Here is a 24,727-nt window from a genome sequence, read left to right on the forward strand (position 1 = left end):
TTCCAGTCACCCATGACTATTAAATTTTCGTCTCCCTTCACTATCTGAATAATTTCTTTTATATCATCATACATTTCTTCAATTTCTTCGTCATCTGCAGAGCTAGTTGGCATATAAATTTGTACTACTGTAGTAGGCGTGGGCTTCGTGTCTATCTTGGCCACAATAATGCGTTCACTATGCTGTTTGTAGTAGCTTACCAGCATTCCTATTTTCCTATTCATTATTAAACCTACTCCTGCATTACCCCTATTTGATTTTGTGTTTATAACCCTGTAGTCACCTGACCAGAAGTCTTGTTCCTCCTGCCACCGAACTTCACTAATTCCCACTATATCTAACTTTAACCTATCCATTTCCCTTTTTAAATTTTCTAACCTACCTGCCCGATTAAGGGATCTGACATTCCACGCTCCGATCCGTAGGACGCCAGTTTTCTTTCTTCTGATAACGACATCCTCTTGAGTAGTCCCCGCCCGGAGATCCGAATGGGGGACTATTTTACCTCCGGAATATTTTACCCAAGAGGACGCCATCATCATTTAATCATACAGTAAAGCTGCATGCCCTCGGAAAAAATTACGGCCGTAGTTTCCCCTTGCTTTCAGCCGTTCGCAGTACCAGCACAGCAATGCCGTTTTGGGTATTGTTACAAGGCCAGATCAGTCAATCATCCAGACTGTTGCCCTTGCAACTACTGAAAAGGCTGCTGCCCCTCTTCAGGAACCACACGTTTGTCTGGCCTCTCAACAGATACCCCTCCGTTGTGGTTGTACCTACGGTACGGCCATCTGTATCACTGAGGCACGCAAGCCTCCCCACCAACGGCAAGGTCCATGGTTCATGGGGGGGGGGGGGGGGGAGTAAGTAATTACAATTTTTAAATATTTAATATTAAAATCAGATCATCTCAAAAAATCGCTTAATAAATTGCTTATTTACCATGTATTAATAAAACCATCCTTTTTTTATTTTAATCTTGGCTTAGAAATTAGAAAATTAAAGTAAAAACATTAAACCCCTGTGCAAAAAGTTCAGAGGGTCACATTGGAGAAATTCACACAATAGTGTGGATTTGCTCACAGAGGGACCAGCAACATTCCTACAGCCAATTTACACCTTTTAGTATCTAAAGGAATTGTAATCATAAGGCAAAAACCTTCCTTAAAGAGCATCTGGCCCACACACACTTATCAACAATGAAAAAGCTATTTTAAAAAAAATAAACAGGAGGAAAAATTACCACCTTCCCATGCAGGCAGCATCTGATGCTGAGTAAGTGCTTCAAATGCTTCATAACAGTGAACATCCTTACAGAGAGCTTCTTTATAACAAGCCACAGCTAAGGCTCTGTTATCCATCTCCTCACAAACACGCCCTTTCAACAACAAAACTGCACTCTGTACCTAAAATGGAAGAAAATTAGACAATTAGTATGAGGTAGTGCACCAAATGTTTGCAGCATTATGATAATATCTTGACAGTATTTTATAATAGCAAGCTTATTTGTGGGCTGCAGCTTAGTAGTACACACAAATTCACAACTCCTTTATGCATTCGTGTTGACGTCACATTTTCTCAAACTACTTACTGAGCCATAGATTAGTAGAAATAAAGATAAAATCTCCCATTCATTTGTATGAATTAAACAGAGAAAGGAATAATAGAAATTTAAGGTTTAGGAGATATCTATAGCCTCATGCATACGTCAGACAGTAAAATGAGGTCCATAAAAAGTAGGTTGTCACCGCCTTTGCTAGTGGCCAAAACAGTACGAAACAAAAGGGAAATCGGTTCCGATATCCCTCCAATAGTAAGGTAATTGGAGACTGAACAAAGGAACACTAGTACCACACTCTCAAAAATATGACAGGAAACTAGTTTTTCCACTTCACCAGCAAACCTATCACTTTTAAATAACTTTTATTATGGCAGGAATGTGATTCCTCACTCATTTTTCAGATTATAATTATTACTTAAATTAGATGAAAAAGCTTCTTATGTATTTTTAAACCTATGTACAATACAAAAATGAATAAACCTAACATATATGTGCCCACTATTGGAATAGAAACAGGACAAAGCAGACAAACACAATGGAAAGAGACATTCGATTCATACCTTGCAATATCGGTAGTTGCTTTTCCAAAGAAGGATGAATGTTACAATCAGAAATTAGCCACAATCTTGTTCAAAGAACAATCCTGGCATTCAAAAGAAAGGATTTAGAGAAAGCACAGAAAAAATTGGGAGGATCATTGGGGACATTAGTAACACTCCTTCGAAATGTCTAGTGTCTTCTGCTGCCACCTCAATTCATAATCAATTGCCTGAAGGAAGTTCTACAAATGAACAAGTCACTGAGATTCTCAGGCTAAGTAATAAAATGAGATAAAGTTTCAGAAGTAACAACAAATTGAACACTCAAGAATCAAATTCCAGAGTAATTGTAATTGTTTTTTAGGACTGACATGACAAAATTAAACATTTGTTTTGGAGAGTAATTCTGCTTATCTCTTCTTATCTTCGAACCAAGTGACTACTGGTGTGAAACCTAACTGACTACTGGTGAATACCAAAAGTATAATAAATAATTGAATTGTTTCTATTTGAGGATGTGACTTTGAAATGTTAACTAACTTATGATCAGAACTTATTGCACAAATTATTGTCTTAGTTAAAAATCTATACTGTCTCCTTCGGCAGCTTGCCGTGAGTAATGTGAGGCCATGCCACCTGCAGTCAGCTTATTCTATATTTCTGTATCTCATCATCATGACATGCCTATAATGTTATCGGAGTTGTTATATGTATTCCTACAATTATCTATAATCAGAGTATTTAAAATACATGGACTTACTTCTTTTGGGCTTCCTTCCAAAAATGAAACATTGGGTAATAAACTCCCTTGTTCTCCACAGTTCAAGACTTGCAGGGCTTCTGGTAAATCATATGCTTCCAGGAAACAACGAGCAGCCAGGTAGTAGCACAAAACATGCTTCTAGAATATAGAAATTGGTGACACTGTCAAACATAGTACTACGATAGTCCAGTTTAATCAGAAGAGTTAAATAAATATCTGATACAACACACAAGTGCCTTGATACTAAGCTTTACAAAAACGGTACTCATGATCACGGTCATAAAGATCATACACTACCATTTGTGAAAACTGAAACACCAAGAGTAAACTTGATTGTAAAAAATTTATACCATCAATTACGTACTGGTAATAACAAATTGATAATATTAGAGACCTTTACATGATTTCTAAATTAGTAATCACAGCACAGACTCAAACAGGCCCTGGATGTTTCCCTACTTACAGTTTGTATGCAAATCCACAAAGTATTGACAGAAACAGTGATTTCTGGAGGGCAGTCATGATCAATGCTGGCCAACAATACCTCTAATCTGTATGATAAGAGGTTTGCCCGGTAAATTTAAAACACAAAGAAACTTTGGTGCTTGCCATTCCTTGAAGAAAGCTTGCACATTTCTCATCAGACACCATTCTGCTCAAACATGACTTGCAGAGTTGCTGAAAGAGGAAGAGTACCTTGGGCTCTAAACCTTCTTAATGTAGCATTTACTGTTTAGTTTATCTCACTGTGAACAGGTCAAGACTGCATGTTGCAACCAGTGGTGCACCAAACCATTACATCTGATGATCACCTTCTTCTGGTCAACTACGCAGGTTGCCAGAGCACTGTCACCCTGGTTGCAACTGATACATATGTAGCAACACTTGTAGGACTCATCAAAGTGAGCCTTGTCCATAAATACAATATTATACCACTCAGCATGTCAGCAACAACAGTTACATGCCCATTGCAGTCTGAGACATTTGTGCTAATGCAATGATATATGTACCAACATTTCTCTGGCAGGTAGCACCAAAATCATCAATGCAGCAGTGACTATTCCAGCACTAAGTACATTCCAGTACTAAGAAAACACAATGGACACATTTATATGATCTGTTATGGTTATGGAGGATAACACAGTGTCATCCTATCCCACGGTATAAATGAATTACCCTGTAGTATCATGCTTGCTGCTGCATAACACTGTTCTATTTACTGCTTCATTACAGGCATCACTATGATAGCACCATTCCACTTCTGCTAGCAAATGTTAGAGTATAGCAAATTCATTTCCTGTGAATGTATCATTCCGGTATGTTCAATTAAAAAAATGACATTGTGCCCTTTGAAGATGACAATTTATACAAAAGCTTCACTTCATTTGATGGTGATCCAGTGACAGAGCTTTGTGTAACACCATCCTCCCTAGCCAACCAGGAAAAAGAAAGACGATCTGGGCTTAACACCCTATTAGGGGTGATGTCATTAGAGATGAAGTAAGCATTCAGGTTAAACAAGGATTTGGAAAGAAATCGTTCACATCCTTCTAGAAGCAATTGTTTTGTCTTGGGAAACTTAAATCTGGATGGTTGAACTGGGTTTTGACACCCTCTTTCCTGCAAAACAGGTATAAAGAAATAGAAAATCTGTAGCAAAAACACACGTTATTCACTCTGGTGCTCTCAAAGACTGGTAATGTTACAAACTCTTGTTAATAAGTTAAAGGGTCTCAGAGCAATGAAAAAACACTGTGCTGCAAGGCACCATGTAGACTAAATGTTGGTGGGACAACACAGGGACAAATAGCATACACAATACAGGGTGTACATAAAGTCTGGGAACACTTTCAATTATTTGTTGCACAAGAACTAAACATTGCACAGATGTCATACATATTGCTTTTGAAGAGAAACTCTGAAAGTTTTTTTTACAAGCATTCGATATGCGAACAATGAGTGACCCGGCAGACGTCAATACAGTAATAGAATTCTTGCCATACCTGTCCCAACATGGCATCATTGACAACTGTGGCAGGCGCTTCCCGTAACCTCTCCTGGAGCTCTGTTACATCACGTGGTACAGGCAGTACGTACAACAGATCTTTAATGTGTCCCCACAGAAAAAAGTCACATAAAGTAAGATCTGGTGATCGCGGAGGCCATTTCATGGAACAGCTGTCCCCTTCTATAGCACAGTCGATCCATCGATGCAGCAGCTCCGTGTTCAGGTACCCATGAACTTCACAATGAAAATAGGGTGGAGCCCCATCCTGCTGAAAGATGAATGGAGAGTCCGATTGCATCAGCCATTGCTGCAACATGTCCAAGTAGGAATATCGGATGACAGTGTGCTTGGCGAAGAAGAATGGTCCATACAGTTTGTGACGTGACAAGGCAAAAAAAAAAAACATTTACCTTTGGGGAATCATGCTCAAATTCATTGCATTCGTGTGGATGCTTTGTACCCCAGATTCGACAATTATGCCTGTTCACTTTTCCATTCATGTGAAAAGTGGCTTCGTCACTAAAAATTAAGTGATCAACAATGCCATCCCCATCCTCATTCAATTGTTGCAACTGCGAACAAAACTCAAAACGCTTGTCTTTGCTGTCGTCATTGAGCTTCTGCACTAGCTCCAATCTGAATGGTTTCATAGACAGCTTCTGTTGCGGACTTCCCACACTGTCATTGGAGTCCTTTCGAGTTCACAGGATGCACGACACACCAATTTCTTTGGACTCCTTATTAAATCTCTTGTACGCGCTCCACATTCACTTCACTCACACCAGGACAACCGCTTTTCTTTGCGGAACACAAGCAACCCGTCGTAATGAATTTGTTGTGTGAGTGGTAAATGATCTTCCTTGTTGGTGGCTTCTTACTGTACTTGGTTCTAAACATCCGCTGAATAGCTCCAACACACAGAAAACTCGCTCCACACCTGAACTCGCCATGTTGCGACTAGTGCTGACTATTGGCAAATTACTAAACTATGATGTGGTGGTATGCATGGAAAAAAAAAAAAAAACTTTCAGGGTTTCTCTTCAAAATGACATACAAATGATATCTGTACAGACATACAAATGATATCTGTACAATGTTTGGTTCTTGTGCAATAAATAACAGAAAGTGTTCCCAGACTTTATGTACACTGTGTATATCTGTATGAAACTACTTACATACTATAACCCAGTGTAAAGATCATTAACATGTCTTAAGATGTTAGCAAATATTGCATTTTCCCTAGCTGCAGACTTTGTGACGGCCTGTAGGTCACACATTTGTCAGACAGTTGATTATTGGCTTCGAAGCACTGTTCTGTATACTAAAGGTTCAGTCAGATGTATTTTCCTCACACAAACAAGCAGCCTGGTTTAGTGAATGTGGTATTGACAGTGTCACTGAGTACTGAGACTGGTGCAAGAAGTATTGACCACCGCAGAGATACTGCACAGCAATTGGTATTACAAGGCGCCAATGAGATGCTAGAAAGAAACCGTGCCTCCCCCAGTTCTGAGGTGCCACCAATGTGCCTCTGCCCCAGAATGGTGTCGCCATAGGCCAGGAGGGCAGTTCTGGTAGAGGTCAGATCCTGCTCACTTCCAGGAAGCTCCTGTCGCAGTAATGGCATTGTGCTGCCTACTTGCAATGACACAGCCCGTGCCAACCATCAGGGAGTGAAAAAGACTTCTGTCTCCTGTGAACCATGTCTATGTGCCAACACTATCAGAACTGTGTCAAAAAGTGTCTATGAACTTGTGTTTTCTAGTGCCTGTATTGAAGCCGCAGTACAGCCATTCAGAATTTGTATCAATTCGCCATTCATTAACTGTGGCTCATTTAGTGTGTTCCGAACCGCAAATCCACATGTGCAGTTTCACGGCTACAGCCTAGTGAGGCACCAAAGATAAGCTTTGTTGTAATCAATAAAGTATTACTAATTCAGAGTATTCAATTAACTGTAGTATTACTAGCCACCTCTTGCAAAAGAAGTTGCATACAAGAAGTGATGCCAGAAATGGACCTTGCGATTAGCTCACTGTGGCATATTGTGTAAGTAATCCTCTCTTGCAGCTGTGCTATTTCTCTGTTTGTGTTTGTTGCTGTATAGAGTGTTCATAATGTCCCATCCAGATGTGTCTTCAATGCAAGCTATACAACTGCAGGAACAAAGGATTGAGCAATTATAACAAGCACTGGAAGGAATTGTGGTGCACCACAACAGCCACCCCAGCCTATTCACATGGAAACAACTCAACAAACGGTACAAGTGCTTAAATTCAGAGTGTTTCTGGACAAAGTGACCACTGGGTTGATTATGTTGTGCATTTGACAGCAAACTTCAAAGCTACAGCATAACAAGCAATCAACGTATTTACCATTTTCTCTCCACCATAGGCTCAGATGAATTCTGGTTCATAGTAAAACCATTTCCAGATCACCAAACTCATGAGGTCCCCTACAATGAGTTAGTTGATAAACTGTCAAATAATTTTATGAAGTGTGATTGGAAAGTTTTAAGAATGGATCCGCTACTGCTTTCTGGTTTGGCGGGCAGATACACGGAGGGTGGGGAGTGAGTCATTGCCTTGTCCTTGAACGTCTTCTGACAGGAAACTGCATTTCCTTTATTCAGTTTGTTGTGGCAGCTGGTTGAGTGCGGGTCTGTTAGGACTTGTTGCTGGATTCTGTATGCATGAAAATGGACATGAAAACGGAGCAATGAGTTTGTGTGAAATTTTGTTTTAAAACTGGGAAATCAGCCCCTGAGACTTATAAACTATTAAAAACAGCTTTTGGAAATAATTGTATGAGCCAAATTTTTTGTCTGGTTCAACAAATTTAAAAATGGCCGCGAATCATTTGAAGATGAATCATGGTCCGGCCGTCCTTCCACCTCAGAAATGAATGAAAATGTTGTGAAAGTTTGTGGCTTAATGCACTCTTATCATAGACATACAATTAGGGAGATGGCTGATGAAATTAATTTAAGTTTCTACGCAGTTCAGTCAATTTTAACTGAAGATCTGAACATGTGTCAAGTGTCCGCAAAATTCATTCCAAAAGTGTTGTCAAGCGACCAGAGACAATACCGACTTGAAGTGTGCCAAGAACTGATTTATTGGGCTAAAAAGACCCAGATTTGTTATATAGGGTAATTACAGGTGACGAATCATGGGTATATGGATATGATCCTGAAACCAAAGCGCAGTTTTCGCAGTGGAAGACTGCAAGTTTACCACGACCGAAAAAATCACGGCAAAGTCGGTCGAAGGTGAAGACAATGTTGGTGATTTTTTTCAATTCTCCCGGTATTGTGCATTATGAATTTATCCCTGGAGGACAGACAATTAACCAGTAATACTAAAAATGTGTCCTTGAGCGTTTGCACGAAAATGTGTGGAAGAAAAGGCCTGCATTGTGGGAACACAGGAATTGGGTGCTACACCGTTGAATTTTTGACCAATTCAAAATTCCTGTGCCTCCACAACCGCCATATTCCCCTGATTTGGCCCCTGCGGACTTCTACCTGTTTCCTAAACTGAAATTTTCACTGAAAGGGAAGCGATTTGACTTGATTGAAGACATCCAGGCAAATACGAGGAGCGTCCTTAACACACTTCAGGAAAAAAATTTCCAGGAATATTTCCAAAAGTGGAAACACCATTGGAGTTGGTGTGTTCAGTCAGAAGGAGACTACTTTGAAGGAGATGCATCACAGTAGCATGTAAATACAACCACTGTACAATTACAAGCCCATTCTTAAAACTTTCCAATCACACCTCGTAAATCACAAGTGCGTGTAGCAGCTGTTCCTTGTAAGTTTTTCACATTAAAGCAGTAGCCAGGACAGTTGTACAAACAGTGGTTCAGTACGTCATGCCCCTACGAGACAATGTCACATTCAGTGTTCATGTCAGTTAAGTTACAGTAACATTATGATGAGAGATGCAATTACTCAGAACGTGTCTCATTCACATTCGTGCTGCCATAATAAAGCATCCAAATTCTAACCTCATAACAGAATTTTCAATTATTGTGTCACATTATGATGAGAGATGCGATTACTCAGAATGTGTCTTATTCACATTTGTGCTGCCATAATAAAGCATTCAAATTCCAACCTCAGTACAGAATTGTCAATTACTGAGTCACAGGACACGATCGATGTAAATGAGAATGATTTACAAGCATCTGCAATATCTAATCTTAAGAATAAGACTAAGCACAAATTGAGACGCGTATAGCACGTGTGACATGACAAGACACTACAGCACGATGTGCACATTCCACACGAGTCGTGCAGGTCCAACACATATTTAGACACATACAAATACTTTGCACACACTAGTTGGCGACGCTCTGCGCTGACAGAAACAAAGCGAGCGCACACTGTAATCTTTCTCAAATTATTTTACAGAAACTATTCAGCAAAAATATTTTTACCTTCTTGTATCGTTGTGTGTCAGCTTCGTGGCAAACAGCCCATCATCTTGCTAATGGTCATACTTAATGTGGTATACACATTTTAGTAAGATGCTACGCAAAATTCGAAAAGTTTGCTTTGAAAAATAGGGGTCGCTATGATTTTGCATTTGGTGTGTATTACACCATATATTGCTGCATATGAAATTTACCTAAAATGTTGAATTTTTCTTTGGACTTAAGGGAAAATGGATCCTATGTAGCATGCTCACCCCCCGATCTCATGCCCGCGAGAATGAAACATTCACAACATCCCTCATATCTCCTAAACCGATCAAGACACCGAAATGAGATTTTGACGAATGATAGCACACAAGGAGGAGAGGATTTTGTCAATTAGTAACGCTAGTGAAACAAGTTTCCCAGTATGAAAATAAACATGAAATTTCTTCTCTAACGTAACTGCAAACTGACACTACGATGTTTTTCATAAGCTATTGAGATCTCCGATTGCCAATTACTTGTTTGATGAGGCACTCTGTTTCAGAATTCTGTCGCAATAGCTGCTGTGAGATGAGTTTGTGCAAATTACACCACATTTTGGCAAAGTAAGTACAATTAAACCTGTCAACAAGAGAAATGTGTCCGTTACTCATAAATGGTGATGCTTCTTCGAATGAGAAAAGGTTAAAAATTCACAAAAAATAAACTGCCAATTCTGTTGGAATTTTGGTTGAATATCCCCGTAACCCATCGCGTTTTTTAACACTGAACAACTGGAATGGAAACTTTCCACCTGAGCAACATTAAAATAATGACGAGTGTTCCCTTCGGGCAGAATGATAGGCACATGCCAGATACTGGTTACTCATCTACAGCTTGCCAAAATGACATTGTGTGATTCGCGAACATAATAGTTCTTATTGAGAAAAATAAACAATTGATCTGTCGCACAACACAATAGTCAGTGTCTTGTCAGCAGCTGAGAATAATGTGCAAGACAGGAATGCCTTGTGAGCGGGAGTTCATGTCGTCTGAGAAACATTGTCATGAAAGTAGATCTACCTTTGTCAGCAATACATTTCAACAAATTAAATATATCTAATCACCACACTCTTTCAGGATACTCAATACCTTCGTAATAATACCGATGATTTTTTTCTTTTATGTAGCATGTTGTATAATTAGTTTATTAATGCTGATAATGTATATGCAACCATTGAAATATTTTTTCTCGTCACGGCGAGCCAATTGAAACATTGTTATTTGTGAGAGCTTTGACTGTTTCTAACTTGCAGTGGAAATGTGATGTCTACATGTACATAGTATACTGTCTCTTATTACACCAATATCCAAGTAACGATAGTGAAACTTATGTACTTCATATCTCGGACTCTTTTTACCAGAAGCACAAACTGGTCGTATCTGTGGAAATAAAACGTTTTCAACTTTTTGCACCAGATCTTAGAGATACGACAGCCTTGCTGCCTTGCTTCTAAATCACGTGATTTTTGTAATATTCCTTACTTCCTTATTCAGTATCCTCACAATGAATCATCCGTGCCTTCTTACGATCTGAAAACATTGTGGAGGCAGAAGACGTAATCCCAGTGGCTAATGGCTGACCGGTTATTGAACCGTGTATTGTTCTTGACAAAAGAATAAATAAAACAAAAGAACTGTACAAATATATGTAATAGAAAACTATTATGTACTAACGAAAAGAGATGCATCGCTTAAACGGCAATAAGTGAAACACTACTCAGTGATGATAAAGCTCAGCATGCAGTAAGACCATATTATTCGGATGGGCAATACTTCCACTGCCCATATGCACCATGCCGAAGTGAGCATATGGCAGGACTGCCTTCCCACTCCCCACCTCACTGAGCATATGGCATGACTGCCTTCCCGCTCCCCGTCTGACCCCTCCCGAAGTACTTGCGTGGCGTGCGGCGTTAGAAACTGTGCCACAACCACAATGCTGCGCGACCTGGCGCAGGCACGTGTTACGTCCCAGTCACGTCGCATCCCAATTTTCACGGTCCCATTTGAACCTGTGAAGTTACAAAAATGAGCGCTGCACTGCACTGCGCCACACTCTCAATTTGCACCTAGTGTTTAGACAGCTTATAGGCCTTCCCCCCCCCCCTCCACCACACCTCCCTCAGCTCAGGTCAGACAACCAGGTCACTTGTGGACCAGTCGCACTGTTAGGTCATGACACAGTCCACACAATCATGAAGTCCTGTCCACATTGTTATCAAATACTTATAGAGCACAATGCCTGTACCGCAAAACCCAGTCTTTCACATGTAGCAAACTACGTCACATACATACAGTATGGTTAAGTATAGATGGTGTTAGGCAGCTTTCTCATCAATGTCAGACAGTGATTTTAATGCAGTGAATATTGTATCTGCTGCACACACTCCACCAATCCTGTTTTTGTCAGATTGCCAGGACACAGAATCTGAACTTCTCACTCAGCAATCCAGTAAGCTGTATATTCAGTTGTGTGTGTTCAACAAGTTTCTTAAGTTGCAGTTAGATACTACTGTTATGCTGTTATGAATGGTTAGGTAGCCCACAGCTTGAGCAACCACATAACTCGTTATCAGCATACAATGCACAACCAATTCTAGTGCTTCGAGTGTGCAGGTTACCAGCCACATTCAGTGGTACTACTAAAACAGTGTTGTGTGCCCTAACAAGTCTACTAACATTTTTGGCATAGATACCTTTGACCTTTTTGGATTGTCAATTCATGGGAAGGTGTTATAAAAATCAAACAATGGAAAATCCAGGATGGAATGTAACAATATTATGAAACTGGCCCCATTTTGGCCAGTTACTGTGCCCCCACTAAGAGAATCTCTGCTCTCAGAGACCAACACCTTCAGCCCATTACCCGGAAACTACCCTCCTATACAAATGATACCAACCATTTCCTCACCTACTCTCCACAGTTCCTGTCCCTTTACCAAATGGTGCCCTGCTTATCACTACAGATGCCACCTCCCTTTACACTAATATCCCTAATGCCCATGGCCTTACCGCTGTTGAACACTACCTTTCCCAATGCCCGACAGATTCCAAACTAACAACCTCCTTCCTAGTCACCATGACCAACTACATCCTCACCCATAATTACTTCTTCTTCGAAGGCATTCCCTACAAACAAATCCGGGGTACAGCTATGGGCACCCACATGGCGCCAACCTATTCATGGGCCATGTAGAGGAATCCTTCCTAAACACCCAGAATCCTAAACCCCTCACCTGACTCAGATTCACTGGCTACATCGTTGCAATTTGGATCAAGGATGACAACATCCTATCCACATTCCTCCAGAACCTCAACAGCTTCTCCTCTAACTGCTGCACCTAGTCCTACTCAATGCAACAAACCACCTTCCCAGATGATGACCTTCCTCAAATACGGCTATATCAGGACCTCTGTTCATATCAAATCTAGTAACCACATGCAATACCTACAGTTCAACAGCTGCCACCCAGTCAATACTGAGAAGTCCTTTCCAAATAGTCTAGCCACCGTTGGTCATCGCATCTCCAGTGAAGAGCAGTCCCTCTCGAAATATACCGAGGGTCTCACTGAGGCCTTCACAGACCTTAATTATACTCCCAACCTTGTACAAAAACAAATCTCCCATGCCTATCTTTCCAGTCTCCCACCACCTCCCAAATTCCCACAGTCCGGCCACAGAGGAGCATTCCCCTCGTAACTCAGTACCATCCAGGACTGGAGCAATTGAATTACATTCTCCACCAGGGTTTCGATTACCTCTCATCCTGCCCTGAAATGACAAATGTCCTACCCACCTCCCAAAGGCTCACCAGCCAGCCACAGAGGAACATTCCCCTCGTAACTCAGTACCACCCAGGACTGGGGCTACTGAATTACTTTCTAGGCCAGGGTTTCGGCTACCTCTCATCATGCCCTGAAATGAGAAATGTCCTGCCCATTATCGTTCCCACCCGTCCCACAGTGGTAATCTGTTGTCCACTGAACATACACAATATACTCACCCATCCCAACACAACCCTGCTCCCAAACCCTTATCTCATGGCTCATAACCCTGTAATAGACCTAGATGCATGACCTAGATGTAAAATGCAAGACTGTCCCATACATCCTCCCACCAGCACCTTCTCCTGTCTGGTCACAAACATCACCTACCCCATCAACGGCAGGGCTACCGCTAAGCTGCAACCACTGGGCTGCATCCTATATGGGCATGACAACCAACAAGCTGTCTGTCTGCATGAATGGCCACCGACGAACTGTGGCCAAGAAACAAGTGGACCATCCTGTTGCTGAGCATGCTGCCCACCATGACATCTTTTATTTCAATGACTGCTTCACAACCTGTGCCATATGGATCCTTTCCGACAATAGCAGCTTTTCTGAACTGCACAGGTGGGAACTGTCCCTGCAATACATTCTACATTCCCATAACCCTACTGGCCTCAACCTTCATTAGTTACCATCCTCATCCATCCTCCCACCTCTCCCCTGCCCGCTGTCTAATCTCCCGACTGCACCTAGCTGCCCTACACTTTCTCCATCTCGTCCTTGCGTGCTCCCCCAGCAGCACTTCACTGTCCCCCACCCCTGCCCTGAGTTGCTGCAGAGTTGCAGCAGTTGCAGGACAGTCATGTCATTAGACCAGTGTTGGCTAGCCAATGGGCGTCACTCTTGGTGGTCCTTACTAAATCGTCAGGCAGGTTGAGACCGCGCAGATTTTTGAATTAACCTTCAGCTCCAAACTGTTGTTGATTTTTTCTGTTGTCCCACCCTGAGGATTTGACGGACAAATTAGATCAGGGTAATTTCTTTTCAAAAATTGATCTCCAAGAAGCCTACCTGCAACTGTCATTAGATGAAGTGTCACAGAAAATTTTTGTAATCAACACACACAAGGAATTATCCCAGTTTCCGCAGTTACCATTTGGTAGCACTTCCACCCCAGCTATTTTCCAAAGGGATCTTGTGCAACTGACTTCACAAGTACCTTCTTGTCTTAACTACTGAGATGATATAGTTGTCTCTGGTTGTATTCCAGCAGAAGACTTGTAAAATTTAGAGGCACTGTTTCAAGTGTTGTACAAAACGGGACTGATGAACAGCCATTTTAGGTCTGCCATCTTTCTCACTGAAATAGTGTATCTTGGCCACATGGTTAATATGCACAGCATCCATCCGTCACAGTCAAATTTAGTAGCCATTCACAAATTGCCTGCACCTATCAATGTATCAGAATTGCAAGCAGTAATGGGGAAGCTAACCTATTAAATCTGTTTTATCCCGAATGTTGCTCAAATCACACCTCTAAATTGGTTGTGCTGCAAGGGCGTTCCATTCATATGGTTGGCTGAATATCAGACCGCTTTCCAGTGGCTGAAAGATGCACAATTAAGTGATCGGTGTTTGGTCCACTTCGACCATGCAAACCTGCCATTCTTGCAGTACACGCCTCATCTCATGGCATTGGTGTGGTGTTGCCACACCGAGTGGGCTCCAATTGACAGGCCAACTGCATTTACGTCAAAGACATTGACCAAGGCCCAACACAACTACAGTCAACTTGAAAAGGAGGTGATGGATATCATCATTTACAGGGTCACACACACTCATGAAACCTGTGTGGCCGCCGCTTTTCTCTAGTAACAGACCACAGACGGCTCTGTCTGTGTCCTCTCAGCCTGTCCCAACACATACAGCATAGAAGTTACAGCGGTGGGCCCTTCTCTTATCCAATTACTGGTATGAGTTGGCATATCGGCCCACTAGCAAACACTCCAATGCCAACATCCAGTCGAGGCTCCCTACTGACTCCGAGGCCACATTTGATTCTTCCAAAGATTCGGTGTCATAGAGTATTGAGAATGTCAGAAGAGGTATTGACCACCACAGAGATAGTGCACAACAAAGTGGTATCATGAGGCGTCAATCAGATGCTAGGAAGAAGCCATGTCTCCCCTAGGTCTGAAGCATCTCTGCCCTGAAACAGCACCTCCAGAGGCCAGGAGGGCAGTTCTGGTAGAGGTCAGATCCTGCTCACTTCCAGGAAGTTCCTGTCAAAGTAACGTGGTTGTGCTGCCTACTTGCCGTGACGCATCCTGTGTCAACTGCCAAAGAGTGAAGAGTCTTCCGTCTCCCGTGAACTGTGCCTACGTGCCAACACTATCGGAAATGTGTCTACATGTATTTTCTAGTGACTGTAGTTAACCCACAGTATGGCCCTTCAGAAGTTGTATCAATTCATCACTCAGTAATTGTGGCTCATTTAATGCATTCTGAACTATGCATCCACGTGTGCAGTTTCATAGCTACAGCCAAGCATGGCAACCAAAGGCAAGTTTTATTGTAATTAAGAAATTATTACTTATTCATAGTGTTCTAATTAACTGTGGTATTATTAGCCACCTCAGTATCCAAGAAGTTAGACACAACAGTATTTTGCAAACCATAGGAAAACCCGAAGAACAGTGGGCCTGTGTGATGTTAAGGAAAATGTGTAGTTTTATCTGGAAAGTGATTTTACAGTGTCCATACATCTTGGGTATAGATGGTACATGCTACAGTGCAGACGACATTAAGAGAAAGAACCATAAAACAATGCCAGGAAAACCTAGGCCTAATAAAATACCTACACCCCTCCCCCCCCCCCCCCCCCACCCCACACACACACAAAATGTGGTTTGTTAAGCAACATGTAACTCATGAACACCAGGTTGTAGCTGCCTCCAGGAGGCTCCTGTTTGTCCAACCTGTATTTTTCATCTGGTTGTCAGCCTGTTTTTCGATTCCGAAGGACTCTTGCTTGTGGACATCATGCCAAGTGGGACCACCATAAATTCTGATGCATATGTGACGACACTGAAGAAACTACAAGCTCGACTGAGTCATGTTCAACCACATCGGCAAAAGTAAGATGTTTTGCTGTTGCACAACAATGCACGGCCACATGTCAGTCAAAAAACCATGGAAGCGATCACAAAACTTGGATGGACAACACTGAAACACCCGCCTTACAGTCTTGACCTGGCTCCGTGTGAGTATCATCTCTTTGGGAAACTGAAAGACTCTCTTCGTGGAACAAGGTTTGAAGATGATGACACTCTTGTGCAGGCTGTCAAACAGTGGCTCCAACAGGTTGGTCCAGAATTTTACCGTGCAGGTATACAGGCGCTGGTTCCAAGATGGCATAAGGCAGTTGTGAGGGATGGAAATTATGTGGAGAAACGAAAATATTGTTCCTAAAGGATGTAGCTACACACTGTAAAACTTTCAAACATGTAGAATAAAAGATCGGTTTAAAAAAAAAAATAGTGTGCTTTTCAGGTGAATGATAGTGAACAAAACTTAAGAAAGGCAGCAGTTTGAGAACACTACAAAGTTGGTCACATTACAGTGATCAGTATCCAGTGAAACCTCTCATAAAGTTGCGTATGGCAGCTGTTGCGGCATGTTTATTTCCTACGGAGGTGAAGACATTTGAAAGGGTTTGTCTTTTAACGAAATTCTGGACATAGCAGCAGAGTTAGATACACAACTCAGGAAAAAGAATGGCTGCTTCACTACCTCAGCCATCTGGATCCTTTCCTCTACCACCAGCTTTTCTGAACTGCGCAGATGGGAGTTATCCTTGCAACACATTCTACACTCCCAAAATCATCCCAGCCTCAACCTACAGTAGGCTACTGCCCCCCCCCTCCCCTCTCTCCTAATAACTCCTCCCTATTCTTGTCTCCTACCCTCTTTGTGTGACGCCCTCTGCCAATGCATCCAACCGTCTTTCCCCTTCCCCACTCATCTCTCTTTTTGACCGCTCCCTCCCCTCCTCTGTCCTGCTCCACAGTCTCACAACACTGCACCTGTTAGCAGTCTCAGTCACTGCATATTCCATGAGACAGCGCTCTTGACTCTCCTCACCAGTACCCTGCTATCTTCCAGGTTTTGGCCGAAAGCTAATGTGTAATTGCCTTTCATTGTGCCTGTCTGCAACTCAACATGTCATCTTTACAGTGAGTAGTAATCCAGCTATCCTCACATTGTCGAAAAGTAATGAAGCATTCTCTGAAAGAAGTTGCATAAATAATCAGTCGTATTTTGATAAGATTTCAGACTGATGCACAGATTGGTGGCTTGCTTTAAGGGTTCAGAAATTAAAAATAGTGCACTTCACAAAATGGAAAAAAATAGTATCCTACAACTATGATATCAGTGAGTCACAGTTGAAAGTGGTCAATTCATGAAGATATCTCAGTGTAACACTTTACACTAATATGAAATGGAATAATCAGATACACTCAGTCATGCATAAAGCAGGCGGCAGACTTTGGTTTATTGGTAGAATACTGGACAAATGCCATCAATCTACAAAGAAGATTGCTTATAAATCACTTGTATGTCCCATGTTAGAGAGTTGCTAAATTGTGTGGGATCTGTACCAAACACAACTACTAAGAGATATTGAGGATATTATGAAAAGGATAGATTGCTATTCACCTTATAGAGGTGGTTTTGAGTCCCAGACAGGTACTACAAAAATACTGCTATACATTTAAGTTTTTTGGCCAAATGGCTTTCTTCTAAAGTACAAAATCAAACACACATTTACCCCAGAACAATTCAGACACACATTACTACTATCTCTGGCCACTGAGGCCAGACTCCATACAGCAACTGCACCTGACGGTAGAAGCAGTCTGTGGGAGATGGAGTTAAAGAGGAGGCTTTGATGGATGTAGGAGGAGGCTGAGGTGGAGAGGGGGGGATAGCATAGTAGGGATGGGGAAGGTGTACTGGTGCTTGTGGGAGCATGCAGGAATGTGAAAGGGACATGGTATGGCTGCTAGGTGCATGATGATGATGATGTTTGGTTTGTGGGGCGCTCAACTGCGTGGTTATCAGCGCCCGTACAATTATCCAATCTTTGCTCAGTCCAATTTCGCCACTTTCCTGGATGATGATGAAATGATGAGGACAACACAAACACCCAGTCATCTCGAGGCAGGAGAAAATCCCTGACCCCGCCGGGAATCGAACCCGGGACCCCGTGCTCGGGAAGCGAGAACGCTTACCGCGAGACCACGAGCGGTGGACTGCTAGGTGCAGTTGGAAGGTTTGGGGTGTTGGGTGGTGTGGGGTCATAAAAGAAGAGAAGTAGAGCAGAGGAAAGACTAGTGGGTGCGTTGGTAGAATAGAAAGCTGTGTAGTGTTGGAATGGGAGCAGGGAAGGGGACAAGTGGGACTAGCAAAGGTTGAGGCCAGAAGGTTTATGGGAACATAGGATATATTGCATGGAGAGTTCCCACTTGTACAATTCATAAAACCTAGTGTAGGTAGTGTAGACCTGGTGGCACAGGATGTGAACCAACCATTGAAGTGAAGCTTGTTGTGTTGGTCAGTATGTCCAGTAACTGGGTGATTCAGCTGTCTCCTGGCCACAATTTATCAGTAGCCAACCATGTGGACTGACAGCTAGTTGGTTCCATTCTCATGTGGAAATCAGCACAGTAGTTGCAGCTTAGTTAGTAGATCACACGACTGCTTTAACAGGCAGCCCTGCGTATGATGAGATAGGGGATACCTGAGACCAGGCTGGAGGAGGGTGTGGTGGAAGGATGTATGGGACAGGGCTTGCATCTAGGTCTATTGCAGGGGTCTGAGCCATAGGACAACGGGTGAGGAGCAGGGCTGGAGTAGGGATGGACAACGGTGTTGTGTAGGTTCAGAGGGCAGTGGAATACCACTGTGGGAGTAAGGTATGGGAAGGATAGTGGGTAGGATATTCCTCATATCAAGGCACAAAGAGAGATAGTCGAAATCCTGGCAGCGAAAGCTGTCCAACTGCTCCAGTGCTTGGTGGTACTGAGTCATGAGGGATGTGCTCCTGTGTGGCCCAACTGTGGGTACATGGGCAGTAGTAGGTGATAAGAGAGACAAGGCACAGGAGAACTGTTTCTGTACAAGGTTAGGAGAGTAATTTCACTATATGAAGGCCTCAGTGAGACCTTTGGTATATTTGGAGAGAACTGCTTGTCACTATAGATGCAACAGCCACAGATGGTTAGGCTGTGTGGAAGGGACTTCATGGTATGGAATGGGCAGCAGCTGTTCAAGTGGACGTATTGCTGGAGGTTGGTAGGTTTGATGTGAATGAAGATACTGATGCAGCCATTCTTGAGGTGGAGGTCAACACCGAGGAGGAGGGACTGTTGTGTTGAGGAGAAGCAGGTGAAGCTAATGGGGGAGAACTGTTGAGATTCTGGAGGAATGGGGATAGTGTGTCCTCACCTTGGACCAGATCACGAAAGCATAATCAAATGAGTCTGAACCAGGCGAGGAGTTTCGGATTCTGGGTGTTTAAGGAATGGTTTCTCTAGATGGGTCATGAATAGGTTGGCATAGGATGGTGCCATGAAGATGCCAATTGCTGTACCATAGATATGTCTGTAGATGGTGCATTCAAACAAGAAGTAATTGTGGGTGAGGATATTGTTGGTCATGGTGAGCAGGAAGGAGGTTGTAGGTTTGGCGTATAAAGGGACCAAGTTACAGGGTCATCAATCCCTTTTTCCTTACGCAAACTAGGCTCAAAGTAAAATACTCAAAGTATATTTGGGAAAGTAAAAGGGGGAAAAGCAACGGGGAACCATACCTAAAGAGAAAACGAAAGGACAAACCAATAATGAGGAAAACATACACCACAAAGAAAAGTAGAGGAAGGTATTAAAATCGTAGAGCAGATGGTCTGGGCTGGCTGATCACAAGAATAAAATAAGATGAACCAGCCACTCTGCAACACACTAAAATGTCTACCCCAAAAGGACAAGGCGAGATGAACACACATAGGGAAAAGACGAACACCAAGGCAAACAAATGCAAAGAAAGGGTGACAGAGAGTTAAAATGGAGTGAGGGTGGAGGCCTCGGAGAGAAGGACAGACGACCATCCTTATATATATATATATATATATATATATATATATATATATATATATATATATATATATATATATATATATATATATATAAAAAAAAACCTCACGAATAAAATGCAAAACTAAATCTGCTGTTGAGGCATCATCGCCCAACACCATAGGCAGGGTGCTGGGAAGGTTACAAGTCCGACACAAAGCGACTGAAATTGGACAGTCCAGCAAGATGTGGACGACAGTCATATGGGAGCCACAGCAAACCGAGGTGGGTCCTCGCAACGGAGGAGGTAACCATGTGTTAGCCACGTATGGCCGATGCGGAGCCTGCAAAGGACAACAGATTCCCTTCGAGTGGCTCACATGGATGCCCACACATTTGTTGTCTAGTATCCCAGATCGCGAAAACTTTGCGGCGGAAGACTGATTGCAAATCGGTTTCTGGCAGGCCAATCTCTAGAGATGGTTTACTGGTGGCCTGTTTGGCCAGGCGGTCAGTAAGTTCATTGCCCAAAATCCCAACATGTCCTGGGATCCAAATGAAGGTCACTGAGCATCCAGTTGCAGAAGGCATAAAGAGTCTCCTGGATTGTCAGTACCAAAGGATGTCTAGGGAAGCACTGGTAAAGAGCTTGTAGGCTGCTTAAGGAGTCACTACAGATGACGAAGGACTCACTGGAGCAGAAGCGGATATGATCAAGAGTGTGACAGATGGCAACCAACTCTGCAGTGAAAACCCTGCAGCCATCCAGCAAGGAGAGCTGTTCAGTATGGCCAACATGAGCCTAAGCAAAGCCAACAATACCGTCGACCAATGATCCATCTGTGTAGATTATTTCTGAGCCCTCAAACTCGCCGAGAAGAGAGAGAAATTGCCGGCGGAGGGCCTCAGGTGGAACTGAGCCTTTGTGGCCTTGCAATAGGTTCAGCCCAAGCCATGGTGCAATAGGTTCAGCCCAAGCCATGGCTGAGGTATGGACCACGGAGGTGTACGGAACTGGACCCGCAGGAAAGGTGGTAAGGGGAAATCATCGAGTTCATTGAGAAGTGACCAGACACAGACAGCGAAGGGATTCCCAGTTCTGGGCCGCTGTTGTGGGAGATGGGTCATCATGTTGGGGAAAAGGAGACGGTAATTTGGATGGCGGGGTAATTTGCGAACAATAGTTGCCGCCGGAGCCACAATGGAGGAATGCCAGCTTAAACAAGGAGGCTGTTGACGGGGCTCAATCGGAAGGCTCTCGTCCCAAGGCGAACTCCACAGTGGTGGATACGGTCCAGCAGAACCAGTGCAGAGGGCAATGCTGAACCATACACCATGCTCCCATAATCAGCATGGGACTGTACAAGTGCTTGGTACAGCTGCAGCACCCCAGTCAATGTGGCTCAGGCATCAAATAAGATTAAGGTGCCGCCAGCACTTGTCTCTAAGCTGACGAAGATGGGGAAGCCAAGTTAAGCAGGCACTGATGACCAGTCCCAAAAAGCGGTAAGTCTCCACTACATCTAGAAGTTGGTCATCGAGGTAAGGTTCTGGTTGGGGATGGATGGTACAATGACGACAGAAGTTTTGGCAGCTGAAAACAAAGCCGTGAGTGAGGGTCCATGACTGTGCCTTCTGTAAAGCTCCCTGCAGCCAGCGTTCAGCTGCAACAGTAGAAGAGGAGCAGAAGGAAATATAAAAATCGTCAGCATATAGGAGGGAGATACTGACAATCCTGCTGCTAACGCAAGACCATTGATGGCAATTAAAAAGAGTGGGACAGTGAGGACAAAGCCCTGCGGGATTCCATTCTCTTGTACATGAGATGCACTGTGGGAAACACCGACATGAACTCTGAAAGTGCGGTGCGACAAAAAGTTCCATATAAAAACCGGGAGCGGGCCCTGGAGAACCCACTCATGCAGAGTAGTGAGGATGTGGTGTCGCCAAGTGGTACCGTAGGCCTTCGTGAGGTTGAAAAAGATGGCAGTAAGGTGTTGTTACCGGGAAAAGGCCAATTCAATGGCAGAGTCCAGGTACACTAAGTTGTCGATGGTGGAGCATCCTTGGCGAAAACCTTCCTCGGATGGAGCCAGAAAGCCCCAAGACTCAAAGAGCCAATACAACTGCCAGCTCACCATACGTTTGAGCAGCTTGCACAGAATGTTGGTGAGGCTCATAGGACAATAGTTATCAACATCTAGTGGGTTCTTCCAGGGCTTTAGCACTGGAAAGATGATACTTTCCCTCCACTGCAATGGGAATTCACCATCACTCCAGATGCAGTTAAAGACGGCAAGGAGGTGGCATAGGGAATCCGCTGACAGATGTTTCAGCATTTGCGAATGGATGCAGTCTGGACCAGGGGATGTGTCAGGACAGTCGGCAAGGGCACTGAGAAATTCCCACTAACAGAAGGGAGCATTATAAGACTCAGGGTGGCATGGAGCAAAATATAGGTGTTGTCATTCCACCCACAGTTTGAGGAGACGAAAAGCAAGGCAATAATTATCAGATGCAGAGGTGTGAGCATAATACTTGGCAAGATGCTCCACAATTATGTCTTGATCAGCAGATACAGCTCCATGTGCACAAATGCTAGGTACACCCGTAGGGGTCTGATAGCCGTTAAGTCGTTGGAGCATGGTCCAAACCTGTGAGGGTGAGGTTCGTGTTCCAATGGTGGAGACATAGCATTCACAACACTCCTGCTTCCTTTGTCTGATGAGGAGGCGAACCTGGGCATGGAGCCATTTGATGGCAATAAGGGGTGGCACTTATGAAGTTGGAGGGCCCACCTATGGTCTCTAATGGCCACAGCAATTTCCTGCAACCACCAAGGCACTGACTTCCGCCAGGGGCAACTGGAGGAACAAGGGATTGCCAATTCAGCTGCGGCAACGATAGTATTATCACAACGTGGATCACTTCATCAATGGTGGCTTGCAACAGACACTCAACGTTGGTAGCAGATGTGAAAGTGTCCCAGTTAGCCTTGGGAAGAGCCCACCTGGGCAAGTGTAAAGATGAGAGATGATGGGGTAGGGACAGGAAGAGTGGAAAGTGGTCACTATCACATAACTTGTCATGTGCTCTCCAGTGGATGCGAGAGGGACAGGACCGCAAACCAAGAGATCAATGGCTGAATGGTGCCTTGTGCCACACTGAAATGCATGGGAGCACCTGTATTTAAGAGGCAATGGTCGAGTTGAGTTAGTATGTCCTCAACAACTTAGCCACGGCCTGTAAGCTTGGTGCCACCCCACAAAGAATTATGGGTGTTATAATCACCCTGAAAGAGAAAAGGTGGAGGAAGTTGTGGAATGAGTGTAGTCAATACATGGGGTGGTGCACCACCATCTGCAGGGAGGTAGATGTTACAAACAGTTATTTCCTGTGGTGTCCTGACCCTGAGAGTCACAGCTTCTGAAGGTGTTTGAAGAGGCACAGGTTCACTACAAACAGAGGTAAGGACGATGATACAAACTCCATCTGACAGTCTTTCACAGGCAGGATGGTTTTTTGTAGTACCCCCGATAGCCACGAAGGGCAGGGGTCCGCACTGTAGGAAACCAGGTTTCCTGAAGGACAATGCAAAAAGCTGGTGTAACACTTAAAAGGTGACGTAACTCAGCCAGGTGGGAGAAAAAATCGCTGCAGGTCTACTTGAATCCGGGAACGCATGTAGTGACCAAGGAGGCAGGTTATGCCTCAGCATCACCTGCAGCCACCGGTTGAGTATTTACATCGATTGCCATTGCGGATGAGGTGTTGGTGAGATCCAGGACCTCAGGGGACACTAAAATCCCCACCTCATCCTCAGACACTAAAACGGTAGGGAGTGGAGGTGTTGGCGCCACTGGAGGGTCCTGTTTCTTAGCAGTCTTCTTCTTGGTTTGCTTGTCCTCTGTTAAGGGGCTTGCTGGGAGGAGTTCTCCAAAGTAGCTTCAGGCACGGAGGAAGACCATGAAGCTCTTCATCCAGCAGCTTTTGGCTCCTTTAGCCACTGGCGAGTGTCCCCTGTGGCATTAGTGAAGACCTTGGAAGAGAGAGTCCCAAATTTATCCTCGAGATGTTCAACAAAAAATTGCGGCTCCGTAGATAGAAAGGAGTCCCCATCCATACTGCTACAGAATAATACCAAGGCAAATATGGCTCTCTTCTTTCTGTAGCCCTATGTTCCTCCCATGATGTAGCAAGGGAGGGAAATGATTTAGGGTCATACCTGTCAGCATTGTATTCGATCTTCTTCGAGACATTCAGTCATCAGCAAGAGATGACTTGGTCTGCTTCATTGCGGGTCATCTGCCCGGATGCCACCCACTCTGATCAGGGGCTCCCCCCATGGGCGTCATCCAGCAACAGCAAAGACCACCTAGCACGATGGCCGTTGGCGGGAGTCCTGATGACCCGAGAAGACGGGCATCTACTCCTTGGCATACGTGGGGAGTTTACAGCTCAGGCATCAGCAGTGCGATCCCTGTG

At 43.7% G+C, this 24,727-nt stretch overlaps 1 protein-coding gene across 1 annotated transcript in view; it reads right to left on the minus strand.

Moving 5' to 3' along the window:
- Positions 1 to 24,727, minus strand: part of LOC126188256 (cell division cycle protein 16 homolog) — a 203,730-nt gene that overhangs the window by 150,978 nt on the left and 28,025 nt on the right. Inside the window, exons 3-4 of the mRNA XM_049929822.1 lie at positions 2,861 to 3,001; positions 1,247 to 1,406 (exon numbers count right to left, since the gene is read on the minus strand). Coding sequence (XP_049785779.1) covers positions 1,247 to 1,406; positions 2,861 to 3,001 — 301 coding nt within the window. The remainder of the gene's footprint in view (positions 1 to 1,246; positions 1,407 to 2,860; positions 3,002 to 24,727) is intronic.

The sequence above is a fragment of the Schistocerca cancellata genome, chromosome 5 (genome assembly GCF_023864275.1).
Source record: "Schistocerca cancellata isolate TAMUIC-IGC-003103 chromosome 5, iqSchCanc2.1, whole genome shotgun sequence".
NCBI classification, from domain to species: Eukaryota; Metazoa; Arthropoda; class Insecta; order Orthoptera; family Acrididae; genus Schistocerca; species Schistocerca cancellata.